Source organism: Medicago sativa, chromosome 7 (genome assembly GCF_051527215.1).
Source record: "Medicago sativa cultivar Bolivia chromosome 7, Bolivia_mono, whole genome shotgun sequence".
Classification (NCBI taxonomy): domain Eukaryota; kingdom Viridiplantae; phylum Streptophyta; class Magnoliopsida; order Fabales; family Fabaceae; genus Medicago; species Medicago sativa.
In genome coordinates, this window is record NC_140755.1 from 27,301,070 (window position 1) to 27,324,425 (window position 23,356).

At 33.4% G+C, this 23,356-nt stretch overlaps 2 protein-coding genes and 1 pseudogene across 3 annotated transcripts; 2 read left to right on the plus strand and 1 right to left on the minus strand.

Moving 5' to 3' along the window:
* Positions 1-5,309: 5,309 nt before the first annotated feature.
* LOC146905294 (callose synthase 3-like) lies at positions 5,310-8,861 on the plus strand. Its single transcript, XM_085726984.1, has 5 exons — positions 5,310-5,519; positions 5,725-5,825; positions 6,547-6,671; positions 6,754-6,845; positions 8,628-8,861. The coding sequence occupies exons 1-4, from the start codon at positions 5,342-5,344 to the stop codon at positions 6,836-6,838; spliced, it is 489 nt and encodes a 162-aa protein (XP_085583110.1). The 5' UTR covers positions 5,310-5,341; the 3' UTR covers positions 6,839-6,845; positions 8,628-8,861.
* Positions 8,862-12,826: 3,965 nt separating this feature from the next.
* On the plus strand, positions 12,827-15,505 carry LOC146905295 (pentatricopeptide repeat-containing protein At5g14080-like; annotated as a pseudogene). Its single transcript, XR_015019241.1, has 2 exons — positions 12,827-14,606; positions 15,080-15,505. The product of XR_015019241.1 is annotated as a pentatricopeptide repeat-containing protein At5g14080-like (transcript).
* Positions 15,506-20,219: 4,714 nt separating this feature from the next.
* LOC146905296 ((2S)-flavanone 2-hydroxylase-like) lies at positions 20,220-22,902 on the minus strand. The gene is made up of 2 exons (XM_085725802.1): positions 21,945-22,902; positions 20,220-21,154 (listed from the first exon to the last, which is right to left on the minus strand). Exons 1-2 carry the CDS (start codon positions 22,830-22,832, stop codon positions 20,480-20,482), a joined length of 1,563 nt encoding a protein of 520 aa, XP_085581928.1. The 5' UTR covers positions 22,833-22,902; the 3' UTR covers positions 20,220-20,479.
* Positions 22,903-23,356: the final 454 nt, after the last annotated feature.

The window sequence follows — 23,356 nt, forward strand, 5'->3', positions numbered from 1 at the left end:
GATGAACTATTTCTACGTAGCGGTGAAAGTTCAAGATTATATCATACCACAGGCTACACATTTTAAATATTTTGGGTCCCCGGTACAAAACGTTGGAGATATAGATGGAGGTGTAACAATCAAATTCAAGTTAACATGTTGAAATGGACAAGAGTCCGTGGTGTTTCATGAGATACGAAAGTACCACATAAGTTGAAGGGAAGATTTTATCGGACAACTGTAAGAACGATGATGTATTGAACATAATATTGAAAGGTAAAGAACAAACACGAGAATAAAAATAAGTGTAACCGAGATTGGAATGTTGTGTTGGATGTGTGGTAAGACTAGATGAGATACAATTAGAAATGATATTAGAGAGAATTGGGATATAACCTAGAAAATATACTTATGTGGTCTGGATATGTAGAGAGAATACCTGTTGATTTTATAATAAGAATATATTAGATAAACAATAGTTGGATGAGGAGTTTTTTGTTTTGTTTTGGAGAAGCTAAAATGTAATATATCGGACAACTGACCTTGATTTCCCGGCACATGACGTGCCATAAAATCAAAGAAAAAGTGGCAATTCCAACCAAAACAAAAACAATTGAATGACCGAAAACCAAATTAAAAGGCACCTCTTAAACACGCTAGAGGATTGAGCCACCACATATGATAATAAAAAACAAAATGAACATGACGTGCCTTCAACGACCAAAAGGTTTAAAGTTTTATTTCGTCAAGGAGGTGTTGTAAAGTTTCCTCTTTTTGTTGAAAGATTCTAGCATTTGTTTCTTTCTAAATGATCCAAACCGTTGATAACCAAATAAAAAAAGATATTGACCGATATATATATATATTTAGAAACTTCCAAAAGCACCAAACTGAAGATGATGATCTGAAAGCCTAACCAAAAAGAATCCTAACCAATTTAATACACTGCTCCAAAGTTGATTGAAAAAATCATACCGAATACATAGATGATTTATGTCTTCCGCTTTGTCACAACCACCCGCATAAAGCTAAGTAGCAACCGTATTTACTCCCCTTATGATTAAATTGTCAGTTATAGGAATGCAATTTTGGAGAAAATGCCACACGAAGATACTTACATTTAAAGGGACCTTTTTACGCCAAATAAAATTATAATCATCAGCTGTAAAGATTCGATCCACAGAGAGCAAGAAGTTATACGCACTAGTGACATTGTAATTTGTTGAGACATGTAATTTCCAAAGCGAATTGTCATTGACATTTTCCTACAAAACAATAGGATGCAACAAAACTAAACACCCCCCAACTGATCTTCCACCCGCTCCCTCAACCTCCTATGCCACTTCCAAGCTTCACCCCCTTCCCTTAGCCTAACAACTGCACATCAGTCGTTGTTGCCATTTCAAACTCAGAAAGGTAAAAAAATGTCTAAATTTATCCTTCAAAATAACCCCAGCTAACCAAGGATCCCATCAAAATAAAGTTGAATTGTTGTCCCCCACCTCACACCAAAAGTTCTCGTCGAACCACCCTCCAACTCCCAACTCAACACCATTTCTTATATTGGTTAAATTATTCTACCAAACTAAAGCCCGTCTCCCCCCTCCCCAATTTTTCCGCCCTCTTCACCATAGCTAGTTGAAAGGACTCTATACCACAAACACCAACACTCCTTTCTCAACCTCCAACACCATTTACTAAGGAAAGCAATATTAAATTCTCTTAACCGCCTAACCCCCACACCATCATACTCCTTTTTTGAACAAACTGTTTCCCAATTTAGCATCAAGGGAAGAAATGCAGTCCTTTACCTCTCTGATACGACCCTCAAGATTTTGAAAATGGTCATGATGCGCCTTCAGACACCCTTTGATCTTCTTAAGTTTTTCCTTTAACACAAACTTTGTGTTAAAGAGTTCCACCTCTCTCGGACAAACTGATTGTAACTTGGAAGATCCGTCCAACATTTTAACATATGTTGGGGGTGTGGTCCCCAATTATCGACATTAATTGATAACAACATTGGTCAGTGATAAAAAAGGCATCAGACCAAAGCTTGTTGAATACAGTTGGGTCGTTGAGCACACCAATCATCAGATAATAAAAATCTATCAAGACGACTCATAGAAATTCTATCACCCTAACTCAAAGACTATAGATGCTATATTTTCCTTCTTGCAAAATTTATCACAGGAACATGTTCAACGTATGGAAGCTATTCTTTGGAGTCTTTGGAAACATCGGAACCTTAAACTTTGGAAGAGTGAAAATGAGTTATGTGAAAATGTTTTGGATAGAGCACGTCAGCTTATAGAATACTGGCAATCTGCTAATATTCATCAAAATGCAAACAACCTTCAGCAAGCTCCTATGGTTTTGCATACTAGGGCTCTGTTTGGCTAACGTGAAACCAACATAGCGGAATTGAATATAATGGAATGAGACGGAATGGAACAAAGATTCCATTCCAATGTTTGGATAATTTATGATGGAATGGAACAAATTTTCCATACCATTGTTTGATAAATGAACGGAACGGAATGAGTTATAATTTTTTAATTAAATTTTTACCCTTTATTTAAAAAGAAATCGATATGTTGAATTCTCTGCTCAATTCAATCTACACTCTTTAGTTAATTTTCTTAGCAAATTGGCCAAAGTTTCAATTTTGGTATCATTTAAAAGAGGTGTTTTTTTTTCTTTCTTTCTTTCAAATAACATGAATTCAATATACTTTTTTTTAGGGATTCAATATAATTTTTTTTAACGAGTACTTCATAACATTTGTTCACAAACTTAATACATGTTCATAGTAACCATGATTGAAATCAAACCATTACAAGACTATGACACACAATATTATTGTTTCATTAACATAAAAATCAATCTTCAAAAATAAAAATACACACACATCACCTAAACCACTACAACAAAACAAGGTTTACAAGACTTGCCCTTGGAAGCTCCAATACGCAATCAGCTAAGGATAAAAACAGTGTCAACATCCAACAAAACCCTTAAATTGAAGCACGAGGAAAAAGCCATAGCTAAAATTTTACGAAGGAGGGAATGTAAGTTGAAGAATGGATGAAGGGGATAAGAAAAGATTGTGACATAAAAAAGGGACAAAATAGTAATTATCTTATTATTGTTTTCCATTTTATTGCATTCACCCCAAATTGGATGGAATGAAAAATTGGATAAATGAGTGGTATTAGATGAAATGGGTTCCATCACATTCCATTCCATTCCATTCATTTTTTAAAAAACCAAACAATGGAATATGACTGTATCCCACTCCATTCCATTTCACAGGTTTTGATTGTGCAAGTATTGGCATGTGTGTACATCATGATGATGGAGTTTTTGTTCTAGCAAAAACTATGACTTTTTCTCTTTTATGTCCCGTCTCTGTAGACAAAGCGCTTAGTTTGTTTTATGCTTTAGAATGGTTAAGTGACATGCAGATTGATAATGACGATTTAGTGGTGGATTCCAAAACAACCAATGATGTTTTTCACTCCAAATCGTGACATAAAAAAAGGGACAAAATAGTAATTATATTATTATTGTATTTCATTCCATTGCATACACCCCAAACTGGATGGAATGAAAAATTGGATAAATGAGTGGTATTGGATGGAATAGGTTCCATCACACTCCATTCCTTTCCATTCATTTTAAAAAAAAACCAAATTAACAATGGAATATGACTCTATTCCACTCCATTCCATTCCATCACTTACCATCAATCCAAAAATAGCCTAGAAGTACAGTGTCGTTGAGTTCCTGCTCAAGAGTGGCTTCTGATGTGCGTTGGCAGCGCCTACAACAAGGTGTAGATTGAAATGCAACATAAATGCCTTTTTTTTTTTGCAGGTTTGTAATTGTGCAAGTATTGGGATGTGTACATCATGATGATGGAGCTTTTGTTCTATCAAAAACTATGACTTTTTCTCCTTTATGTCCCGTCTCTGTAGACAAAGCACTTAGTTTGTTTTATGCTTTATAACGTTTAAGTGACATGCAGATGGATAACGACAATTTAGTGGTGGATTCCAAAACAACCGATGATGTTTTTCACTCCAATAGGTCTGATGTCTCAGAATTTGGTCATAGTATTTCAGAGTGTAAAGGACTTTTCACTTCCCAATTTACAAACTCTCGGGTGAAGTTCAATAGGCGACAAACAAATGAGGTGACTCATGCTCTAGCAGGAGAAGCCGCATTATCAGCTAGTCCACTATTTATTTTAATATCCCTAATTGTATTAACGATATCATTATTAATCAAATGTTATAAGCATCTTTTATTTATATTAAAAAGAATTTTAATCACCAATTAACTATTTTTTAGTTGAATATTTTTTTTAACAAAATCACCCTTACCAAACTCAATTCTTATCATTTAAATTTAATTCTAAATCTAAATCAATTCCAAAATTATATGAAAATTGAAAACCGATTATTTTACTTAAAAAAAATTATCTACCAATTTAGCTTTTTATAGATCGGATATTCTCTCCGCACAACTACAAAAAATAGCTTGATAGAATCATAATAGGTGGAAAATCTCTCCATATATTCGAACCCAAAACCTCTGTATAAATTGAGAGAAATCATTTATTATCTCATCCAAGTGCGTTTAGATCTACAAATTTACCCTTAATAAGTTAATTATTTTTAGAATTTAATTTTTTTTTTGTTGAGGGATTTAAGAATTTAAATTTAAAAACCCATAAGACGAATTAACTAAAATTAACATTTTACAATATTTTGTACCAAAAAAAGAAACATTTTACAATATTATCTCAATTTTTTACACAATATAATACAATAAAATATATACAACAAAATAAATACAATTAAAAAGAATACGAATAATTTTGCCGAGTTTCCTTGCAGTTTATACAAGAAAAAGGAGTGAAAAAAAAGTGTTTTGAATTGTGTTGTGTGCGACTGGTGTCTGTAATAACGGACAATAGTAACTCACTTTTAGGTTTTCTTCCCTTCAACTCAACAAACCCTAAATTCTCACTTTCTCTGCATTCTCAGTTCCCTTTCGTTTTCTCTTTCCTTTGGTACGCTACCTCTCTCTCTCTCTCTCTCTCTCTCTCTCTCTCTCTCTCTCTCTCTCTCTCTCTCTCTCTCTCTCTCTCTCTCTCTCTCTCTCTCTATCTATCTATCTATCTATCTATCTATCTATCTATCTATCTATCTATCTATCTATCTATCTATCTATCTATCTATCTCTCTATCTCTCTCTATCTCTCTCTCTCTCTCTCTCTCCCTCCATTCATCTTTGCGTTTTCCTTTGTTTTGATTGTTTTATTGTGTGGAAGACAGTTTGATTTAATCTCAGAATGTCATCGTCGTCTTCAATGGGACCGGGGCCATCGGAACCAAGGAGGCAGACGGCAGGGAATCTTGGAGAGTCAATATTTGACAGTGAAGCTGTCCCTCCGTCTCTAGCTGAAATTGCACCCATTCTTCGTGTTGCTAATGAAGTTGAAAAGACCCATCCTAGAGTTGCTTATTTATGTAAGTGTTTTTGCAACTTCTATTCTCTTCCATTTTCATCGTTACAATGATACATTATAGAGTAACTCACCAGATCAACATTTACACCTTGAAATTTGTTAATACAAAAATAAAAATAAAAAATTCAGGTGTTGGATTGATGAATTACTCATACGTCATGTTATGCTATGTTGTGTTTGGCGATATCGATTTTATTGTATTGTAGGTCGCTTTTACGCTTTTGAGAAAGCTCACAGATTGGACCATACTTCAAGTGGCTGTGGTGTTCGCCAATTCAAATCCGCCTTTCTACAACACCTTGAAAGAGTAACATCTACTTCCTTCTTTTGATTATTTTCCTTTTCGGTGTTAAATAGTGGCGCGTACTGGAATTTGAACAAATGGCTATTATTCCAATATATGCGATCGACAAACTGCTATTTTCCTTTTACGCTTTTTGTTCAATAGCGCCCATGGTGGTGCTGGTGCTATAACATTGTTGTGTAATAAAATTTGAACAAACTGCTATTTTCTGCTATTTGCGATCGACAAAATCATGTTTCCTGCATGTAACATGTTCTACATTGCTCTATTTAACATTTTGGGAAACATTTTATTATTGTTATACTTGTGTGTGAGTGTTGTTCATATGCATTTGCTCAGGGTGCACTGTTCTACTCTTGAACATATAGGGCATCAACCTTCTGGTATATGAAATATAGATAGCTCTAATTAGATGTGATGCTATATAAAATAAATAGATGCGTTAACTTTATTAATATTCGATGGCCATGGTCCTCTATTATAATATGAGTCATGCTAACTTGTACTATGATGACACACATGCTAAGTAACTCAGATGATAATTATATCTTGAAAAAAACAATTTTTAACTCTTAAGAAATACTAGTATACACAATTTCTGATGCAAAATTTCTATCTTTCGCACACTAACAAGTGCCTTAAGGGCACATGTTAGCATTTCCATCATAATTTAAATAATTCTATGCTAAGTCTCTGTATTTTTATTTGTTTCTATAATTGCTAGGAAAATGATACAACTATGAAGGGAAGGGTAATGAAAAGTGATGCACTTGAGATGCAAACTTCTTATCCATATTACTACAGAAAATATATCGAAGCTTCACAAAATACTGTTGATAAAGCTGACCGGTTGGTTCTCTAGATAATATCTTGTTTGATATGTTTCTCTAGCAAGTTTATGATGAATAATGATAGTTTGTGTCTCCTTCAGGGAACAACTTACCAAGGCATATGAGACTGCTAATGTTCTTTTTGAGGTTTTGAAGGCTGTTCATGAGCCAATCTATAGAAGTTGATCGTGAGGTTATTTTCTATGGCTCCTAAAATTTTGTTTTTGTTATTATTAGTGTTACTTTTTTATCTGAATCTATATTTTTCTTTAAATTAGTATCCGGTTTAAGGACCGACTAATATGAGAAGTCTAATCCCATCCTTTAAATCCTGAGCTCTGTATGGATCAAATAGCTCACTGTAATTGGCATTTGGGGGAATTAAACCTGAGATCTTGAGTGGAGAACACTCCAAGATCCCAAGCCAACACCAGCTGGCCAACCGGGTACATCGACTTATATAAAATGTATGAGCCACCTTGAACTCACTCCATCGATGGTTCATAGTTTTACGTAATAAGTAGGATACGTGGATTATCTGAAACTATGTTTCCGTCCATGTTTCAATAACTTGTTAGATTTATGAGTTCAAGTATGCTCTATTTAGACAATACTCTATTTAATCCATTTAGGGTCCAGAAGCAAGACACGCGGCAACATAACATTCAACGGTTGAAATTTTAAATTAAAAAACAAGTGTATGTTTGATAAAAAAATTACAAATCACCTCAATCACGTATCCGCCCATCACAAACCTCCGCCCACTTCCTCTCATAGCCTCTCATTGCCGCCCATCGCCCTTACAATCCAAATCCTATTCACAGATCCTAAGAAGTGATCGTGCTACTGCTAAAAATGTAAGGAAGCTACTACTTCTAAATCTAATTGATATGATGATGTCTTTTGAACAAAATTTCCAACTTAATTTCAAAAGCACGATTGTTAACATTACAAAGGGTTGTATCAAATTTTAATGGATTGATAACACAAAATGGTGGAGGTTGGAACAACAACGTTCAAACCAACAGATCAGTAACATCGGCGATGGATCCGTTTTTGACCTAGGCTGCGTGACGGTGTTGGGATGATAGGGGTGACGACCCGAGCTGAAATAAGAGGGAGAGGGGGGACGTTGTGATTGATGACGATGGAGTGGACGGAGGTTGACGGCGACATGATGAGAGAAAGAGGCAAGAGTGGTCACACATAAAGGAAGAGGGAACAAGATGATACAATTTATTATTTTTATTAAATAAACATCTGTTATTTAATTTTAAATCTCAACCCTTGATTTTTCTGTCACATGTCTTGCATCCAGACGACCCTACATAGGTTAAATGGAGCATTGCCTAAATAAAGCATAACTGAACTCTAGATTTATACCGGCTATTTTATTATTCATATGATTGATTTGCATTGCCATTGTAATTATGGAGACACAATATACAGTTGTCGAGAAGATGGAGATCCAATAAGAATCAATCATATTGCCATCTAATGCTAAATATTTGCAACCTTTTCAAAAATAATTTTCAAATACTACATTTTTATCTGTTATTGTAAACTTGTTTACATGGCCGTTGCCTTGCCCGTCATCTTTTCTCTATTATTATACTACCTAGTCTTAGGCTTTGTACTTTCTATTAAGTTATAAATTTGTCATCATTTTTATTAAGTTTTTGTACTTTGTATTAAGTTATACTAATCGCAGGAAATATCTTATCGACACATAAAAAAAATCCCCAATTTTCCAAATGGTTCCATTCCCATTCACTGCTATGCTTTTTGTTTATCTTTATATTCACTAGGAACTTGAAATTCATTGAATAAGCTTCTGTAAACTAGTAGAGTGAGAAAAAAGAGAATAAATATGCTCTTGAGTACATTGGTTAAAAACATACACTAAAAGTGATTTTAATGCTTCAATCAGAAATGGAATATAGATTATTTGAAATGAATTTCAATTGTGTTGCAGGCTGAAGATTCTATTCAAGGTCCTCAATGTTGATTTGAGGAAGAACTTTCAAGATCATGTTTGGTGTGGGAGAGCGTTCAAGATTTTCTGGTATAGAAGGAGTGATAGTATCAAATGTGGGAATGAGAAGGTGACTTATACCAAGGGAATGAAACATAGCAACATTGTTTAGTGACTCTTTCCTTAAAAAAATAAATTATTGAGTGACTCTTATGTTCCAAAAACAATGGGATATTATTGGCAACTTTAAGTACTTATAGCGTTTTAAAATTATCCCTGTTATTTTGACATAAAAATTAAATATCAATTAACATATATTTTTTATGTCATTTTATATTTATAAATTAATTTATCCTCTAAATATTATAAATTTAATCATAAAAAGTTTAATTTAATCAATTAACTTATCCACTATCAATTATAAATAAGTATGTTAACTATCCGTTATAAACTAATTTACTAGTTATTCCTTTAGAGTAATAGTTATTTTGTTCCTGAATGTGTAAGAAATAGTCACAATATTCACTCAATGTATCAAAATTCTAAAATAGTCCTTGATTGTGCCATTCATTAGTCAAAATATTCCCTGAAATTCAAATAGTCCATAAATGTTACATTAATTCTTTTCATATAGGGACTAATATATATGAGTTGGTATTTATAGAGTTGAAATGATAAGAGAGACTAATATGACAATATTTTATCGTAAGAGACTTTTGATTAACATAGTGCACAATCAGTAACTATATATTTTGAAATTTCGATACATTGGGGACTATTGCGGCTACTTGTTACACATCCAGGGATCAAAATGACAATTACCTCATATTCCCTCCGATATATATATATATATATATATATATATATATATATATATATATATATTTTTTTTTGTTTTTTTGTAACAAGCCCTCCAATTTTCGTTTTTAATTAAAGTATTCTCTACACGTAATTGGAAAGACAAATCCAGACAATATTGAATGACAAAGCTCTTTCAAGGATTTAACAATGCTACATATTCATGGCAGAATTCAAAGCATAACTTTTGATTAAGCATAAAAACATCATTTACCACCTAATCCAAATGTTTTTGAGTAAATAGGCAATTATCCCCCTGAAATTGTATGTTTCGCCAATTACCCCCATGAAATTAACAAAACTTCAATTACCGCCTGAAATTGCACAATGTTAATCAATTTACCCCAGTGGCGGAGCTACGTTGCCAGCTCTGTAGGCACGTGCCCCCACTATTTTCTCTGTGCAACATATATATGTATACAATTATTATACATATATGCATGACATTCTAATATACACATATACAATATAACAACATATATTACCCGTTTCTCTAAAAAAAAATATATACTACCCATTAGTTTCATTCACTGAAAAATAATCCATTCATTTCTTCCCTTTTTTTTTGACAAGCATTCATTTCTTCCCTTTGTTGTTGTTTTATTTTACTCTTAGTGAAAACATGTCATAAATAATATCTTTTTTACCAAGACCATAAATAATATGTATGTTTTCCTCCCCTAAAAAAAATATACGTTTTCCTAGTTAATAAAAATCCTAGGTAATGTTCTTTAAAAAGAAAAAATTCCAGGTAATGTATTTTTTGAAACACTTACTATATTTTCTTAATTTTGAGGCATCTAATAAAAAAACACCCAAAAATAATTATAACATTTATATATTACATTATAAAAAAATAAAAAATTTATATGTAAATAGTGCCCCCATTGCTCAAACTTTCTGGCTCCGCCATTGAGTTACTCCCTCCGTCAAATTCTTCTGTGAGACAACGTGGCGTCTTGCACATACCCCCCTAAAGTTTTGCACTTATGTGCAAAATACTCCCTAACTTGAAAATTTTTATATATATTTTTTTCTTATCCTTGACTCTAAAGATATCAATGACAAATAATTAACGACTAACTTTAAATGGATTGTAATATTGTAGAGTTTAAAGTATTATTGGATTGTTAAACTGGGGTGATGTAGTGTGGAAAGGCATAAGCACCATGTAACGTAATGATTGAAATCAATGTTGTTATTGACCTATTTATTATGTTTAGTTCATACCTAAAGCTTTTTTTCTATTGTATGTGTGAATAACTTCCTTTTAGTCTTCATTTTTCTGTCTCCTCTTAAAATTTCCTGACAATATCCTCATGTTCTTCAATAATTTTTCTATTATGAACCTCATTTTTCAGCTATATATCATAGTTCCTTTGCAAAAAAAGTTATATATCACGATCCAAGTCATTGGCTGCATGAATACTCATCATAAATCATTGTCAAACTTACGATGTTTTGTCAAATTTGTTGGTGCATATGTATACAGATGTTTGTGATGTTTTGCCACGGATGTTTGTGGTCAATGTAGGTGGCTCACATCTGAAACTGATGTTGATTCTGAACTGATAGCATTGTTTAAGAAAGAATCAAATACAAATGAAAGAATTGCTGCTTGTGAGTTTTTCCTTGGAATAATAGCTTGAGAATTATTTCTTATAATATCTTATAATATTGTAGAGTTTAAAGTATTAAAATTAACCGTTAATTGTTTGTCTTTAATATCTTTTAAGTTATAAGGATAAGGAAAAAAAAATATAAATTTCCAAGTTCAGGGGGCATTTTGCACATAAGTGCAAAGCTTCAGGGGGATATTTGCAAAACGTCATATTGACTAACAGAATAATTTGACGGATGGGTAAATTGATTAACGTTGTGCAATTTCAGTTGAAGTTTTGTTAATGTCAGGGGTAATTGACGAAACTTACAATTTCAGAGGGGTAATTGTTTGTTTACTCAAATGTTTTTCTATAGAAGCCCTCCAATTTCAAACAAGGTATTTCAAAAGAGAAATGATATTCGAACTTTTGTGACAACTTTCTCTCTCATACTCACATTATTTTATACTTTATCTCTTTATTGCTTTGGTTTTCGTGCAAATACATATTTTTTCTTTGTAAATTATGATTGCCGCATAAGTTGTCAACCAAAAATAATTTTTTTTTGACAAAAGTAAACGACATTCATTCATTTAAATTGATAGAGTACATCGATACAATACAAATCCAAATTCGCTAAAAACAAAAAGGATAAATCTGTGAACAAACTCACAACATCCATGTTAGTAGCATAAAACGACAAAGTATATATGCCTACAAACATGACTAATATGACTATATTCAAGTGTCCGAAATACTCATGTCTCCAGATCTGCAACGTTGACGACGCCAAAGTCATTGTCATTGATCGGATCTGCACTTGCTCAAAGCTAATCTTTCAACCTGAATCAAATAAACACTGCACTAAGACGGGAAATCAGAGACACACCACACAAAGACGGGAAATCAAAACAAACAAAGTCGTTCAGAGACGACAAAATCACTAAACCAAACGAAAGAAAATAGAAAATATGTAAAATCACTTATTCAATTATGACAGAAGAAAAACAACTCAAAGGGATGATTTTTATAGGGATGGCAATGGGTACCCATTGGGCAGGGTACCATAGTGCCCATCCCCATACCCGCGTTTTAAGAAAATCTTCATACCCGAGCCCATACCCTCGTGGGCAATAAGTTTGGTGCCCGTCCCCATACCCTATGGGTATCTAAGTGCCCGTACCTGCACCCATTACCCGCACTTTCACAAGAAAAATATAATAAATAACAAAAAATATCACAACATAATTAAAATATGATATGAAATATGCTAAACTAACATATAAAATATTACGCATCATATTATTTAGCCAAATAAAAAGAATCTAAAATATAAAAAACAAGTGCATATTACAATAAATATCAAAACTTAGGATTAATTAACTAAATTTAATATAAATAAAATTATTGGTGTAGTCTATATAATGTGCGGGCATGGGGCGGGGTGGGCACTAGAGTGCCCGTACCCGCACCCATACCCGTTCAAATTTGCGGGCAATTACCCGTGCCCAAGCCCATACCCAACAATACGGGTATTTACCCGCCCGCCATGAGTACTTTTTGCGGGTGCCCATTGGGCTTGGGTCAAATTGCCATCCCTAGATTTTTATCAACCAAAAATAATTGTTCCAATAACACTCGTCATTTCAAAATAAAATAAACAAAATGCTAGTTGAAAAATCAATATATACGACGAATTAAAAGTTTAGTCCATGCATCACTTGTTCAAAAAGTACGTCCATGAAAGTTACTAACTCTATTAAATTAGTTTGTGCATATCCTCTTCGTACGTATTCTTTCTCCCTGCACGAAGAAAACCAAAACAAGTTCAACATGAAACCTGCAACATCAACACTAGAATTAGCAAAAAGAATAAGCAGAACAATAATCACAACCTCAAAAAACCACAACACAAAAACCAAACACAAACATCATCATTATTATTCATGGAACTCACAAATCGAACAAAACATTCACAACAACCTCAAACACAATCTAACACCATCACTTGTTTCTTCAATCATTGACCCTTTTCTCCTTAATCACCATTCTCTCGCTTTAGGTTTTTTCAATTGGGTTTCTCAACAACCCAATTTCACTCACAATGCGGAAACTTTTCATTCCATTCTCAAATCACTTTCCTTAACACAAAACCATTCACATTCACACTCTCTTATTGCACTTGTCAAAAAAGCTCAATTTTTGAATTTTCAAATACACCCTTCAGTTTTTTGTGCTGTTATATCAAGCCACATTGCGCGAAACAACTTAAATCAAGCATTTTCAATCTTCAACGATGTTGTTGAATTGATCGCTCAAATGGGCGCCCCTATATGTAATTCTTTATTAGCTGCACTTGCTGGTTGTAATATTGAAAATGCACGTAAGGTGTTTGATGAAATGATTGTTAGGGGTGTACGTTTTAGTACGTTGGGTTTTGGTGTTTTTATTTGGTGGGTTTGTAAGGAGGGTGATATGGGGAAAGTGTTGGGTTTAGTGGATGAGGTTGGGGAATGTGGATTTGAGATTAATGGCTCGGTTGTGGCGGTTATGATTGTTAACGGTTTGTGTGAGGTTGGGAAGGTGAGTGAGGCGATGGTGATGTTGGGTGAGTTGAGGGAGAGAGGGTGGAAGCCTGATTTTATGGCGTATTGGGTTGTTGCTAATGAGTTTAGGAAGATGGGGAATGTGGTTGATGAGATTAAGGTTTTGAAGATGAAGAGGAAGTTGGGTGTGGCTCCTAGAAGTGGGGATTATAAAGGGTTTATATTTGAGTTGGTTTCGGAGAAGCGGATTTCAGAAGCTAAGATGATTGGGGAGGTTATTGTTGGTGGTAACTTTGTTGTTGAAGATGATGTTTTTAATGTGTTGATTGAATCTGTTTCGGACATTGATCCTGTTGGGGCGATCGTGTTTTTTAATTATGTTGTTGAGAAAGAGAGGTTTTTGAGTGTTTCGAGTTTGAATAGATTGAGTAGGAATTTGTGTAGGGTAGGTAACGTGGATGAATTGTTGGAGGTGTTTCGTGTTTTGGATTGTCGAAATTACTTCAAGGATGTCGAGGGTTACAATGTGATGGTGTCGTGGTTGTGCGAAGCTGGGAGAGTGAAAGAAGGCTATGCTGTTCTTCAGGAGATGAAGAAGAAAGGGTTGAATCCTGATGTCTCGTCTTATAATTATGTAATGGAAGCGTGTTGTAAGGAGGATTTACTGCGCCCTGCGAGGAAGCTCTGGGATGAGATGTTTGCGAGTGGATGTTGTGGGAACTTGAAAACATATAATATTTTGATTCGCAAGTTTTCGGAGGAGGGGTTAATTGAAGAGGCTCAGACGTTGTTTAATCGCATGTTGGACAAGGGAGTTGAACCTGATAGTGCGAGTTACACTTTTCTTTTACAAGGGTTCTGCCAAGAAGATAAACTTGAAGAAGCTTTTGAGCTCTATAGCAAGTCTGTCAGACAGGATATCACCATCGCAAGAGACATTTTGGGCTCATTTATATTGTCACTCTGCAAGAAAGGTATTTATGTATTTAGTTTGTAATCAAGGTTTTAAATCACGGTCATAGTCTCGTTGCAGTCTTTCATATTGTGGGAAATCACGGTTTAATGCTGCCTATGAAGCACGGACACTCTTCGGATTAGGCGTGTCCCGGTGTCGGACACGTTGACACCGACACTTGTAATTACACCGAATTATGTGATTTTTTCAAATTATTAGCTGTGTCGGCATGTCAGTGTCATGTCTGGTGTCCGTGTCCGTATCCGTGCTTCATAGAATGTTGCTGATGTAGCCTCCGTCGAAATTGTGTTGCAGTCACGGAGACATAAAAGATATTGATGTTGTGGCCCAAGTTGCGGCTGTGGACTTTTTTCAAAATCCTCCTTGCAATCAATATTTGTAACTAGGCATGTTACGTGCTAGGATGTTTTTTTTACTTTGTCAAATACTAAGACATTTAACAACATATTATGATGTGTGTTTTCCGTGCAGGACATATGACAGCTGCTTCCAAATTACTCTGCAGTCTCAGTCCTGATATAGGACGCCCGGAATCCCATGTGGCTTTGTTGAAATGTTTGGCAGATGCAAGAGAGATTCAAACTGCTATTGAGCATTTGAGGTGGGTTCAGGACAAGTCACCTTCAATGCTACAAGATATATGTACCGGACTTTTAGCTTCCCTTTCTGTTGCCAAATGCCCGGAACCGATATTGCAGTTTCTTCAAAGAATGCAAGGTGTGTTTTGATTTCATGCGTAAGAGTACTTTGAAGGTTATGTGCTACCGATGATTACTATTTGAGAAGACAATTGGATTTGAGTGCCATTGGATCATTGTATATTCAAATTTAATTAGGCAAAAAGTTTGATGTAAATGCATCTGAAGAACATTTTTTGAATTTACAATAAAAAATTACTTTTTTAACTGAATTTTAACTTAACAAATATAAACAATATGAAATTTCAATTTTGATTCATTAAGGACAACAACCAACTAAGCCTTTTCCAACTGTGAGTGTAAAATTTTGATCTATGATGGAAATATCTTTGCAGGTTGACAATGCAAAAAAACGGGATTTTGCGGATATTGTCGAAGTTATTTCAGATAACAAAGGCCTACATATCCTCTGATGGGGCGTGGTTCATGGTTGCTAACTAGCCTTCTTCACTAGTGACAGGCTAAAGGAAGGTAAAGTACAAACAGTAATGATAATAGTAATTATATTTAACTTGCCTTTTAAATGCTTAATTAAGTTGTTTCTTCAAATATCGTTCTAAATGATAGACTGTAAAAGAATCTTGTAGTTTCTGACTTTTATAATTTTCTTCCTTTCTAATTCTGTACAGATATGAAAAATGTAAACAATCCCAGCGTAGGGTTGAAGCTACCGAAGTGCGCATCATAATTGAATTTTCCAACCAACACACACAGACCTGGTATACTTTATGAAATCTCTGCATTTCTCACTGAACTTCACTGTAATGTGGTGGCTGATGAGTTGTGGACACGTAATGCTAAGGAGGAAACTGTAGTTCATGTGACAAATGGTTTCAGTGATGAAGTGGTTGTTGCATCAATCAGAATGGTATAAGAACTGCATTTTTAAGTAATTTGATGTATTGATAATAGCTATATTTGAGTTTCAATCTAACACTCTTTAATTTTTGTCCTTTTTTTGCAGGTTGAGATTGAGACATAATGGTTGAACTTTTATAATGATGGAGATGTATTTAGGAATGCCACCATTATCTTAATTGTGGCCTTTCTCTTTTACAAATACTTTGACAAATGATCTCTTTTTATATGAAGATTTTGGATATTGTATTTTGATGTAAACTTATTTGAGTATTCTCACTGAACTTTTATTGATGTGGACCTGTTTAGAAATAACATTATTAGTATGCAATGTTTTGTTGATATGTTCTCTTTAATTAAGACACTAGTTGAAAATAAAATTATAAATCAAAGATCAAGTTGGTATAATCAATTTGAACATAATGCTATTACCCAAGTTCCAAAGACACCAATTGGTTGCAAGCCAAATCATTAGACTCATCCTTGTCCCATTCTTTGTCTCCAACAATTTTTGTAGCAGCACCAACTATGTTCTGTTTCTGCAATTGAGCTGCAGTTTCTGCATAATTTGCCACTTCCCAATGCACTTCCATTTCTCCTCCTCCCAGACACCGTATTCTTCGATTGTATTGGCGTTGCAAAAGTTACAATGCTTCCCCAAAACTTGCAGTTTTAGGCTTACAATAAGTTAAGAACTAACATGGTGTTAAAAGCAAAACTTGCCTAAAAATTACAATGTCATAATAAAAGACTTTTTTTTTGGCTAACCTATACATTTTGATGCTCTGGTACATTTCTGGAGAAGCTCTGGATGTTAACCCTTTGATTCCTAAGGGAAGGACCTCTAGAATCTGGAGTTCGGCAATGAGGCAAGTAAGTTTGACTAAGAATTGTTTGACCTAGAAATCAAATTTGGATTCTTTTCGAACGATTCATTCAATGATACACTCATTAACCACTTGATTTCAATCACTTGATTTAACAACTTTGGGTGTTGTTGATGCTTTGATAGGCTCCACAATATGTATCTCTTCAATAAAACAAAAACACAAAATTAAGGAAACAAAATTGAGTAAATAGCCAAAAAAAAAAAACCTCAAAATTGTAAATCCTTGCAAATACTTCCCTCAAATTAGAGAAAGGCAAAAGCCTCATAAAATTAGCAATAGTTTGTCAATTTGATTCCTTCGTCAATTTCATCTGTTAGTCAATATGGCGTGGTCGTTGACCGTTTACGTGACATTGCCACGAGGCCTGATAGTCAACGATAATGTCAGGTTGAATAACAAAGAGATGTACTAGGAAAACGAATGGTAGAATATTGCATGGTTTATGTTTTTCATTTAATTTAAGGTTTTATGAATTTTCGTAAGTATATAGAAGAGCATTACTTAGATGAAAATGCTTTGTTTCATTCTTTGTGTATTGAAGTTGATTTTGTTTGTTATGTTAATTGAATACATTCCTATATTTCAACTAGCTTATGTAGATAGAGCAAATCAAAATAGTTTAAGAAAGGCAAAATACTTCTTTTGGTCCTTTAAGTTTGACAAAAATACTGCGTTAGTTCTTTAAGTTTTTTAAGTCTTAAATAAGTCCTTATTACCTTTTTAAGGACCTATTTGAAACTTAAAAACTTAAAATATTCAAATAGGTACATTAAATTAACAACTTAAAAGACCTATTTGAAACTTAAAAAAACTTAAAGGATCTATTTGAAACTTATAAAAACTTAAAATCCTATCAAACATAGAGGATTTTGCATTTAAGAAACTAGCCAAAGTGGTCCCAGTGTCACCTAAATATGTTCCTTGCTATCTTTTGAATTTAGATTCATGTGAGCAGTCATAGAAGAACATCTTACAATTTCAAATCCAAAGAATTTTTTGAGGTTTGGTGTTGTAGACAGTCCTCTTTTTCATATACTGAGGACTTGGTTCTAAATACTCTACTTTTATTAGTGTGTGTGTGTATATCTCTTCTACACCTGTTCTTATTTAACCTTTCCATTTTTTTTTTAGGTAGTGAAGAGCTCTAATCCATCTTTAGTTTGTTTTTGCCTCTGATGAGAATCTTGTAATTCTTTAGTAGTATATGGTGTTAAAGGTAGGAAATAATTATGCATCATAATTACAACTATAAATTTAGAAACAATGATTCTAAGTTTGAGGAGCTTGTTTCCTTCTTTTTCAATGGCCTAATTGCCAAATTAAATAACCAAGTTTTATTTGATTGCTTTGAAACCAAGTTTTTTTTTTCTTTCCCATTATGTTTATACTTTGAAGCAGTGTATATTAGATACCACCATGTTGCAGATAAAGACATAATTTGAAACAACCTTTTGCTTCTAAAGCAATTTGATAAAACCTTCTCCATCACAACCACCATAACAACGATTAAAAAGACATAATGCTTACATTAGAGCAATAAGAGATAACACTACTACCACAACATTCAAGCTTCAAAAAAATATCAATCATTTGCTTCTATTTATAGCACTTAGTCAAAGCAATCTTGGTCAAATTTACAAAAAAAAGAGATAAAAAGTGTTGGATCATCAGAGCTTGGGGATCATCTCACTGGATCAAGAGAAACCACACAAGTGAGTTAAACATCATATCTTTCTCCAAAATCTTAAACCATTGAGTTTATAGATCCTATCACAATCTCAATTATTCTTATTCAAAATTCACTTTTTTAAACAATGTGAGACTTCTGATTGCACAACAAAGAGAGACGCAAAGGGAAGGGGTGATGCCCTATTGTTGCCACATGGCAATGCTCCTCTCTTTTGAAGGGGAAACAATATAATAAGTTTGTTTATACAATTTGTAGTTTGGTGTTATTCAAGTAATTGCGACCATCCTCATCCGTATTGTTATTTTTAGTTAAACATCTGGTTTTCAAGGAAAATGAGCTCTGATAATACGGAGTTCGGTTGTGAGGTAAGGATGATCTGACCTAGAATTGTTCCATCATGTAATCGAACTCGGTTCTTTCGAACGATTCGTCTTTGGTGAAGTTCATTAACCACTTGAGCTCAATTGCTTGGTTACTTCATCAGAATTGTTTTTATTTGCAACAATAGCACTTTCTTTAAATAAAAGGAGCTAAGCCCCCACAAAAAAAAAACTAGAAACCTCTAGAAAAATCAGTACAAGTGGTATCTGCCAACAAAACATTTGATAAAAGCAGTAGAAAATCCAAAAATTCCCAAAATTAGAGTCCAAATTTAGCCCATATTGAACGATACCATCTGCAACCCTAACTGACTTCCCTGTAAACATGGTTTTCATTTCTTCGTAAATGTTACAAATATGTTGTATAAGAGTCATGTGTGTATGAGCATTAGTGCATCCATTATGCATCAACTTAATCACAATTTCTGAGTTTACTTACACGGATATTCTTAAAACCATCTTCATCTATGTTTAGTTAATGCTACAAACCATCTTCTAAGAAACTCCCATATGATTATAGGGACCACACCATTTTGTCTATGTTTAGTTAATGCTTTTGTTATTTTCTTTCAATATCTTCAGCATTATACTGATATGATATTCTATACTGATCAACTTAATATGACATTTTCAAGATTTTTTAGTCAAAGATCTTATTACCTACAAGGCTATAAAAAAACTTTTAGAATATTTCTATCTTATATTGATTATCTAGTCTAGCTAATAACTCCTTGCGCTTTATGAGAAAGGCTAAGTTGGTCACAAACACAAATAAAAATTACTTAGCCACACACATAAATAAGAAAAATTTAAAGATAAAAGTAAAAAAATGATGTGACTAATTTATTTCTTTTTTAATTTTTTTCATTTATGTATGTGTGTCCAAATATTTTTGATTTGGAGTTGTGAATAAGTAAGAATTGCTTTGCACCTTACATACATACGCCTAAATATTATTCGAGAAAAAAGATATGGAATTTCAACGTAAACTAATTTAGTTGTAAAAAAAAAAAACGTAAACTAATTTAGATTGACGTCCAATAAAATTTAAATATTTATAATCAATTTAAAGAAATCAGTTATAATGTAGGCTGACATAACAATATGATGAATTGTTATTAAATATAGGCATAAATTCATCTTTAATAAATTGATATGATTGTTAAAATAATAAAAAAGACAGAATTACAAAATTCTTACAGCAACAAAACATGAACAAAAGATGTTCGTTTGTCGAATTTATTAAAATTTCTAAATAACAAATCAAATGATATAAAAGAAAACAAGTACATCATCATTACTATTATTATTCAAATAAATCCTTAGTCAAGTCATGAAAAACTTGAAGAAAACAATCAACATCCAAGGCTTTGAAGAGGTCCACCACAACCAATCCTTTCAACAGGAACACAAACCAAATCATGGACCCTAGGAGCAGTCAATCCTGGCCTTTCATTCACATCAATAACAATATCACCACCCTTCAAAATCTCACCCTTAGGACCCACAAAATTAAAATCAAAGCATTGAATTATAGCACCAAGCAAAGCTGGAACTTCTTGCATTGCTAATGTAACCCCAGGACACATCCTTCTTCCTGACCCAAATGGCAAAATCTGAAAATTTTGTCCCCTCACATCAATAACCCCATTGGAATTTGTTGAATTTTTTAGAAATCTTTCTGGATTAAATTCCAATGGTTTGTCCCAATAAGTTGGGTTTCTTCCCATAGCCCAATTATTGACAAAGATTAAACTATTTTCTGGGATCACATAATTTTCAATTTTGCATTGTGTGACACATCTTCTAGTGACCATAGGAACTGGTGGGTGTAGACGAAATGTTTCTTTTATTATAGCTTGAATATAAGGAAGATTTGGACCGTCAGATTCATCTACTAGTCTATTTTTTCCTACTACATTGTCTATTTCTTCACGAGCTTTTTGTAACAATGAAGGGTTGTTCATTAGCTCAACCAATGCCCATTCTGTTGAAATTGATGTTGTGTCTGTTCCTGCTGTGAAGAAATCCTGTGAAACATATGAAATTAAAAGAATTAATTAATCATTAACTTTTACTTAGTTTTCCCTAATAGTATGCATGCATAATTATAATTATATTATACTCTTTATTGGCAAAAATGATTAACTTCACATTTATTAAGTAATTTAGTTATTTTTTTACATAAAGAAATTTTGTTAATATAATTAATATTTTTTATCTAATAATAAAACATTAGCACATACCCATAAGCATCATGTGTGAGATAAGAAGATGATATAAGAGAATAATTTGATCGTTGCTGTAAAATATTCTACACAATCAACCTATTATAGTACATCTTTTTTAAGTTTCTCTAAAAAACAAAAATCATCTTTTTTAAGTTACATATGACTAAAGTCAACCATGGATCGAAGAATTATGTAATTTGGCTGTTGGTTCATATAAATTAAATAATTAAATTAAAATAAAAAATACATTAATTTTGTCAAAATTTAATTGATTAAGTCTAATAGGCACGTCACGTGCTCATAGAAGAAATATCAACTCATCATTGAATATGTTTCAAAGGGAATATTTGTTATTCAAATTCGTACCAATTAAGTTTGCTAAAACTGAAAGAAAAAAAAATTAAGTTTGATCATTATATTGACTATGACATATCAGCGGGAAGAATAGAAAGATCATATAAAATTGTGTGCTCATGCATATACTTCAATATTATTGTTCTTAACAAAAAATTATAAATTTTTTAGTAAAAGAAAGAAGTAAAGATACGACTTTTACATAAAAGAAAGAAGTAAAGATAAATTTAATTACCATAATCAAGGCCTTGATGTGAACCCTTTGAACTTTTATTTCTGAATTTTTATCCTCAGAACAATCAAGCAAGATATCAAGAAAGTCTCTGAATTCAGCACCCTGCTCACCCTTATTTTCCTTCCTTCCTTTGTTCTTCCTCATCTCTTCTCGTTTAGTAATAATCCTTTCCACCAACGTATCAAACCTCATAAACAAATCCTCTATCCTCTTCCCAAACCCTTGCAAATCAAGTTTCTTAAACAACCAAATAAAATCCGACACATTAAACTCTCCGAAAATCTCGGTTACATCTCGCACAACATCCCTAGCCTCCTCAGCTTCACCCAACATCATTTTAGAAATGACGTTGTTTGATAACTTTAGCAACTCTTGTGTCACATTCACAGCCTCGTAGTTTTTCGCTTTATCAGCGAAAAGCTTAAGGAGGTTGTGAGTCTCTTGTAAACGCAAGTGTTGGAAGCTACTAATGCTACGAGAGCCCAAAAGCTCGTTCATACTAAGTTTTTTAATAAATCTCCAATATTCGCCATAGGGCGCAAAAGCTAGAGATGCTTCGTAGGTGAGGCGTTTAATGGCAGTTGATTCATTACGACAATTAAAGGCATGTTCGTTGATTTGAAGGATTTGTTTTGCGTAGTGAGGAGTGGATGCAACAACGCATAGAACGGAACCAAAGTTAAGAGAAAATATTGGTCCGTATTTTTGGGAGAGGCTGTCGAAGGAGTGGTGGAGAAGGGGACCTAACATGTGCATGTGGCCGATGATCGGAAGTTTGAATAGAGGAGATGGAGGGAGGTTTTTGTGACGGTTTAAAATTGGCTGGAAAATTATGTAGCAAATAAGTGATGAAAGAAATAATGTGAAGGCCAATAGTAGAGGTTCCATGATATGTTGAAGCTAGTGTAAGAGGTTTAAGAGCTACTAAGAATATATTGTGTTGCTCTCAAATTAGTTTGATTAGAAATGTGCCAATATTTGGCTATTTATAGGGCAATAATGGTTGAACTGGTTTCAACCTCGTAATTCTAGAAATTTATTTTTTTTAATAAACTTTGTTTTAATTAAGTACATCTCATTGACGTAGATATTTCAAAGTTACAAACTTTTCTTGTCACCAATAAAATAACATATAGAGGTTTGAACTTTATGCAAAAAAAAAAAACAAAATAAAGATTTGAAGCAGCTTTGACATGCATGCAAATTTTTGAAACTTCGCAGAAGAGTCGTGGTAGAATCATTCTGTAAGTTCAAGGAAAATTAATCAACCATCATTTGGCACGAAGGGATCTATGATCTATCATATAATAGCATCATCATTCCAATTTTTCACAAATTAATATACTCACCAAACTATATGGTCCAACCAACCATTCAAACTAGCTAGAACATACAAAATAACATAAAGTAGT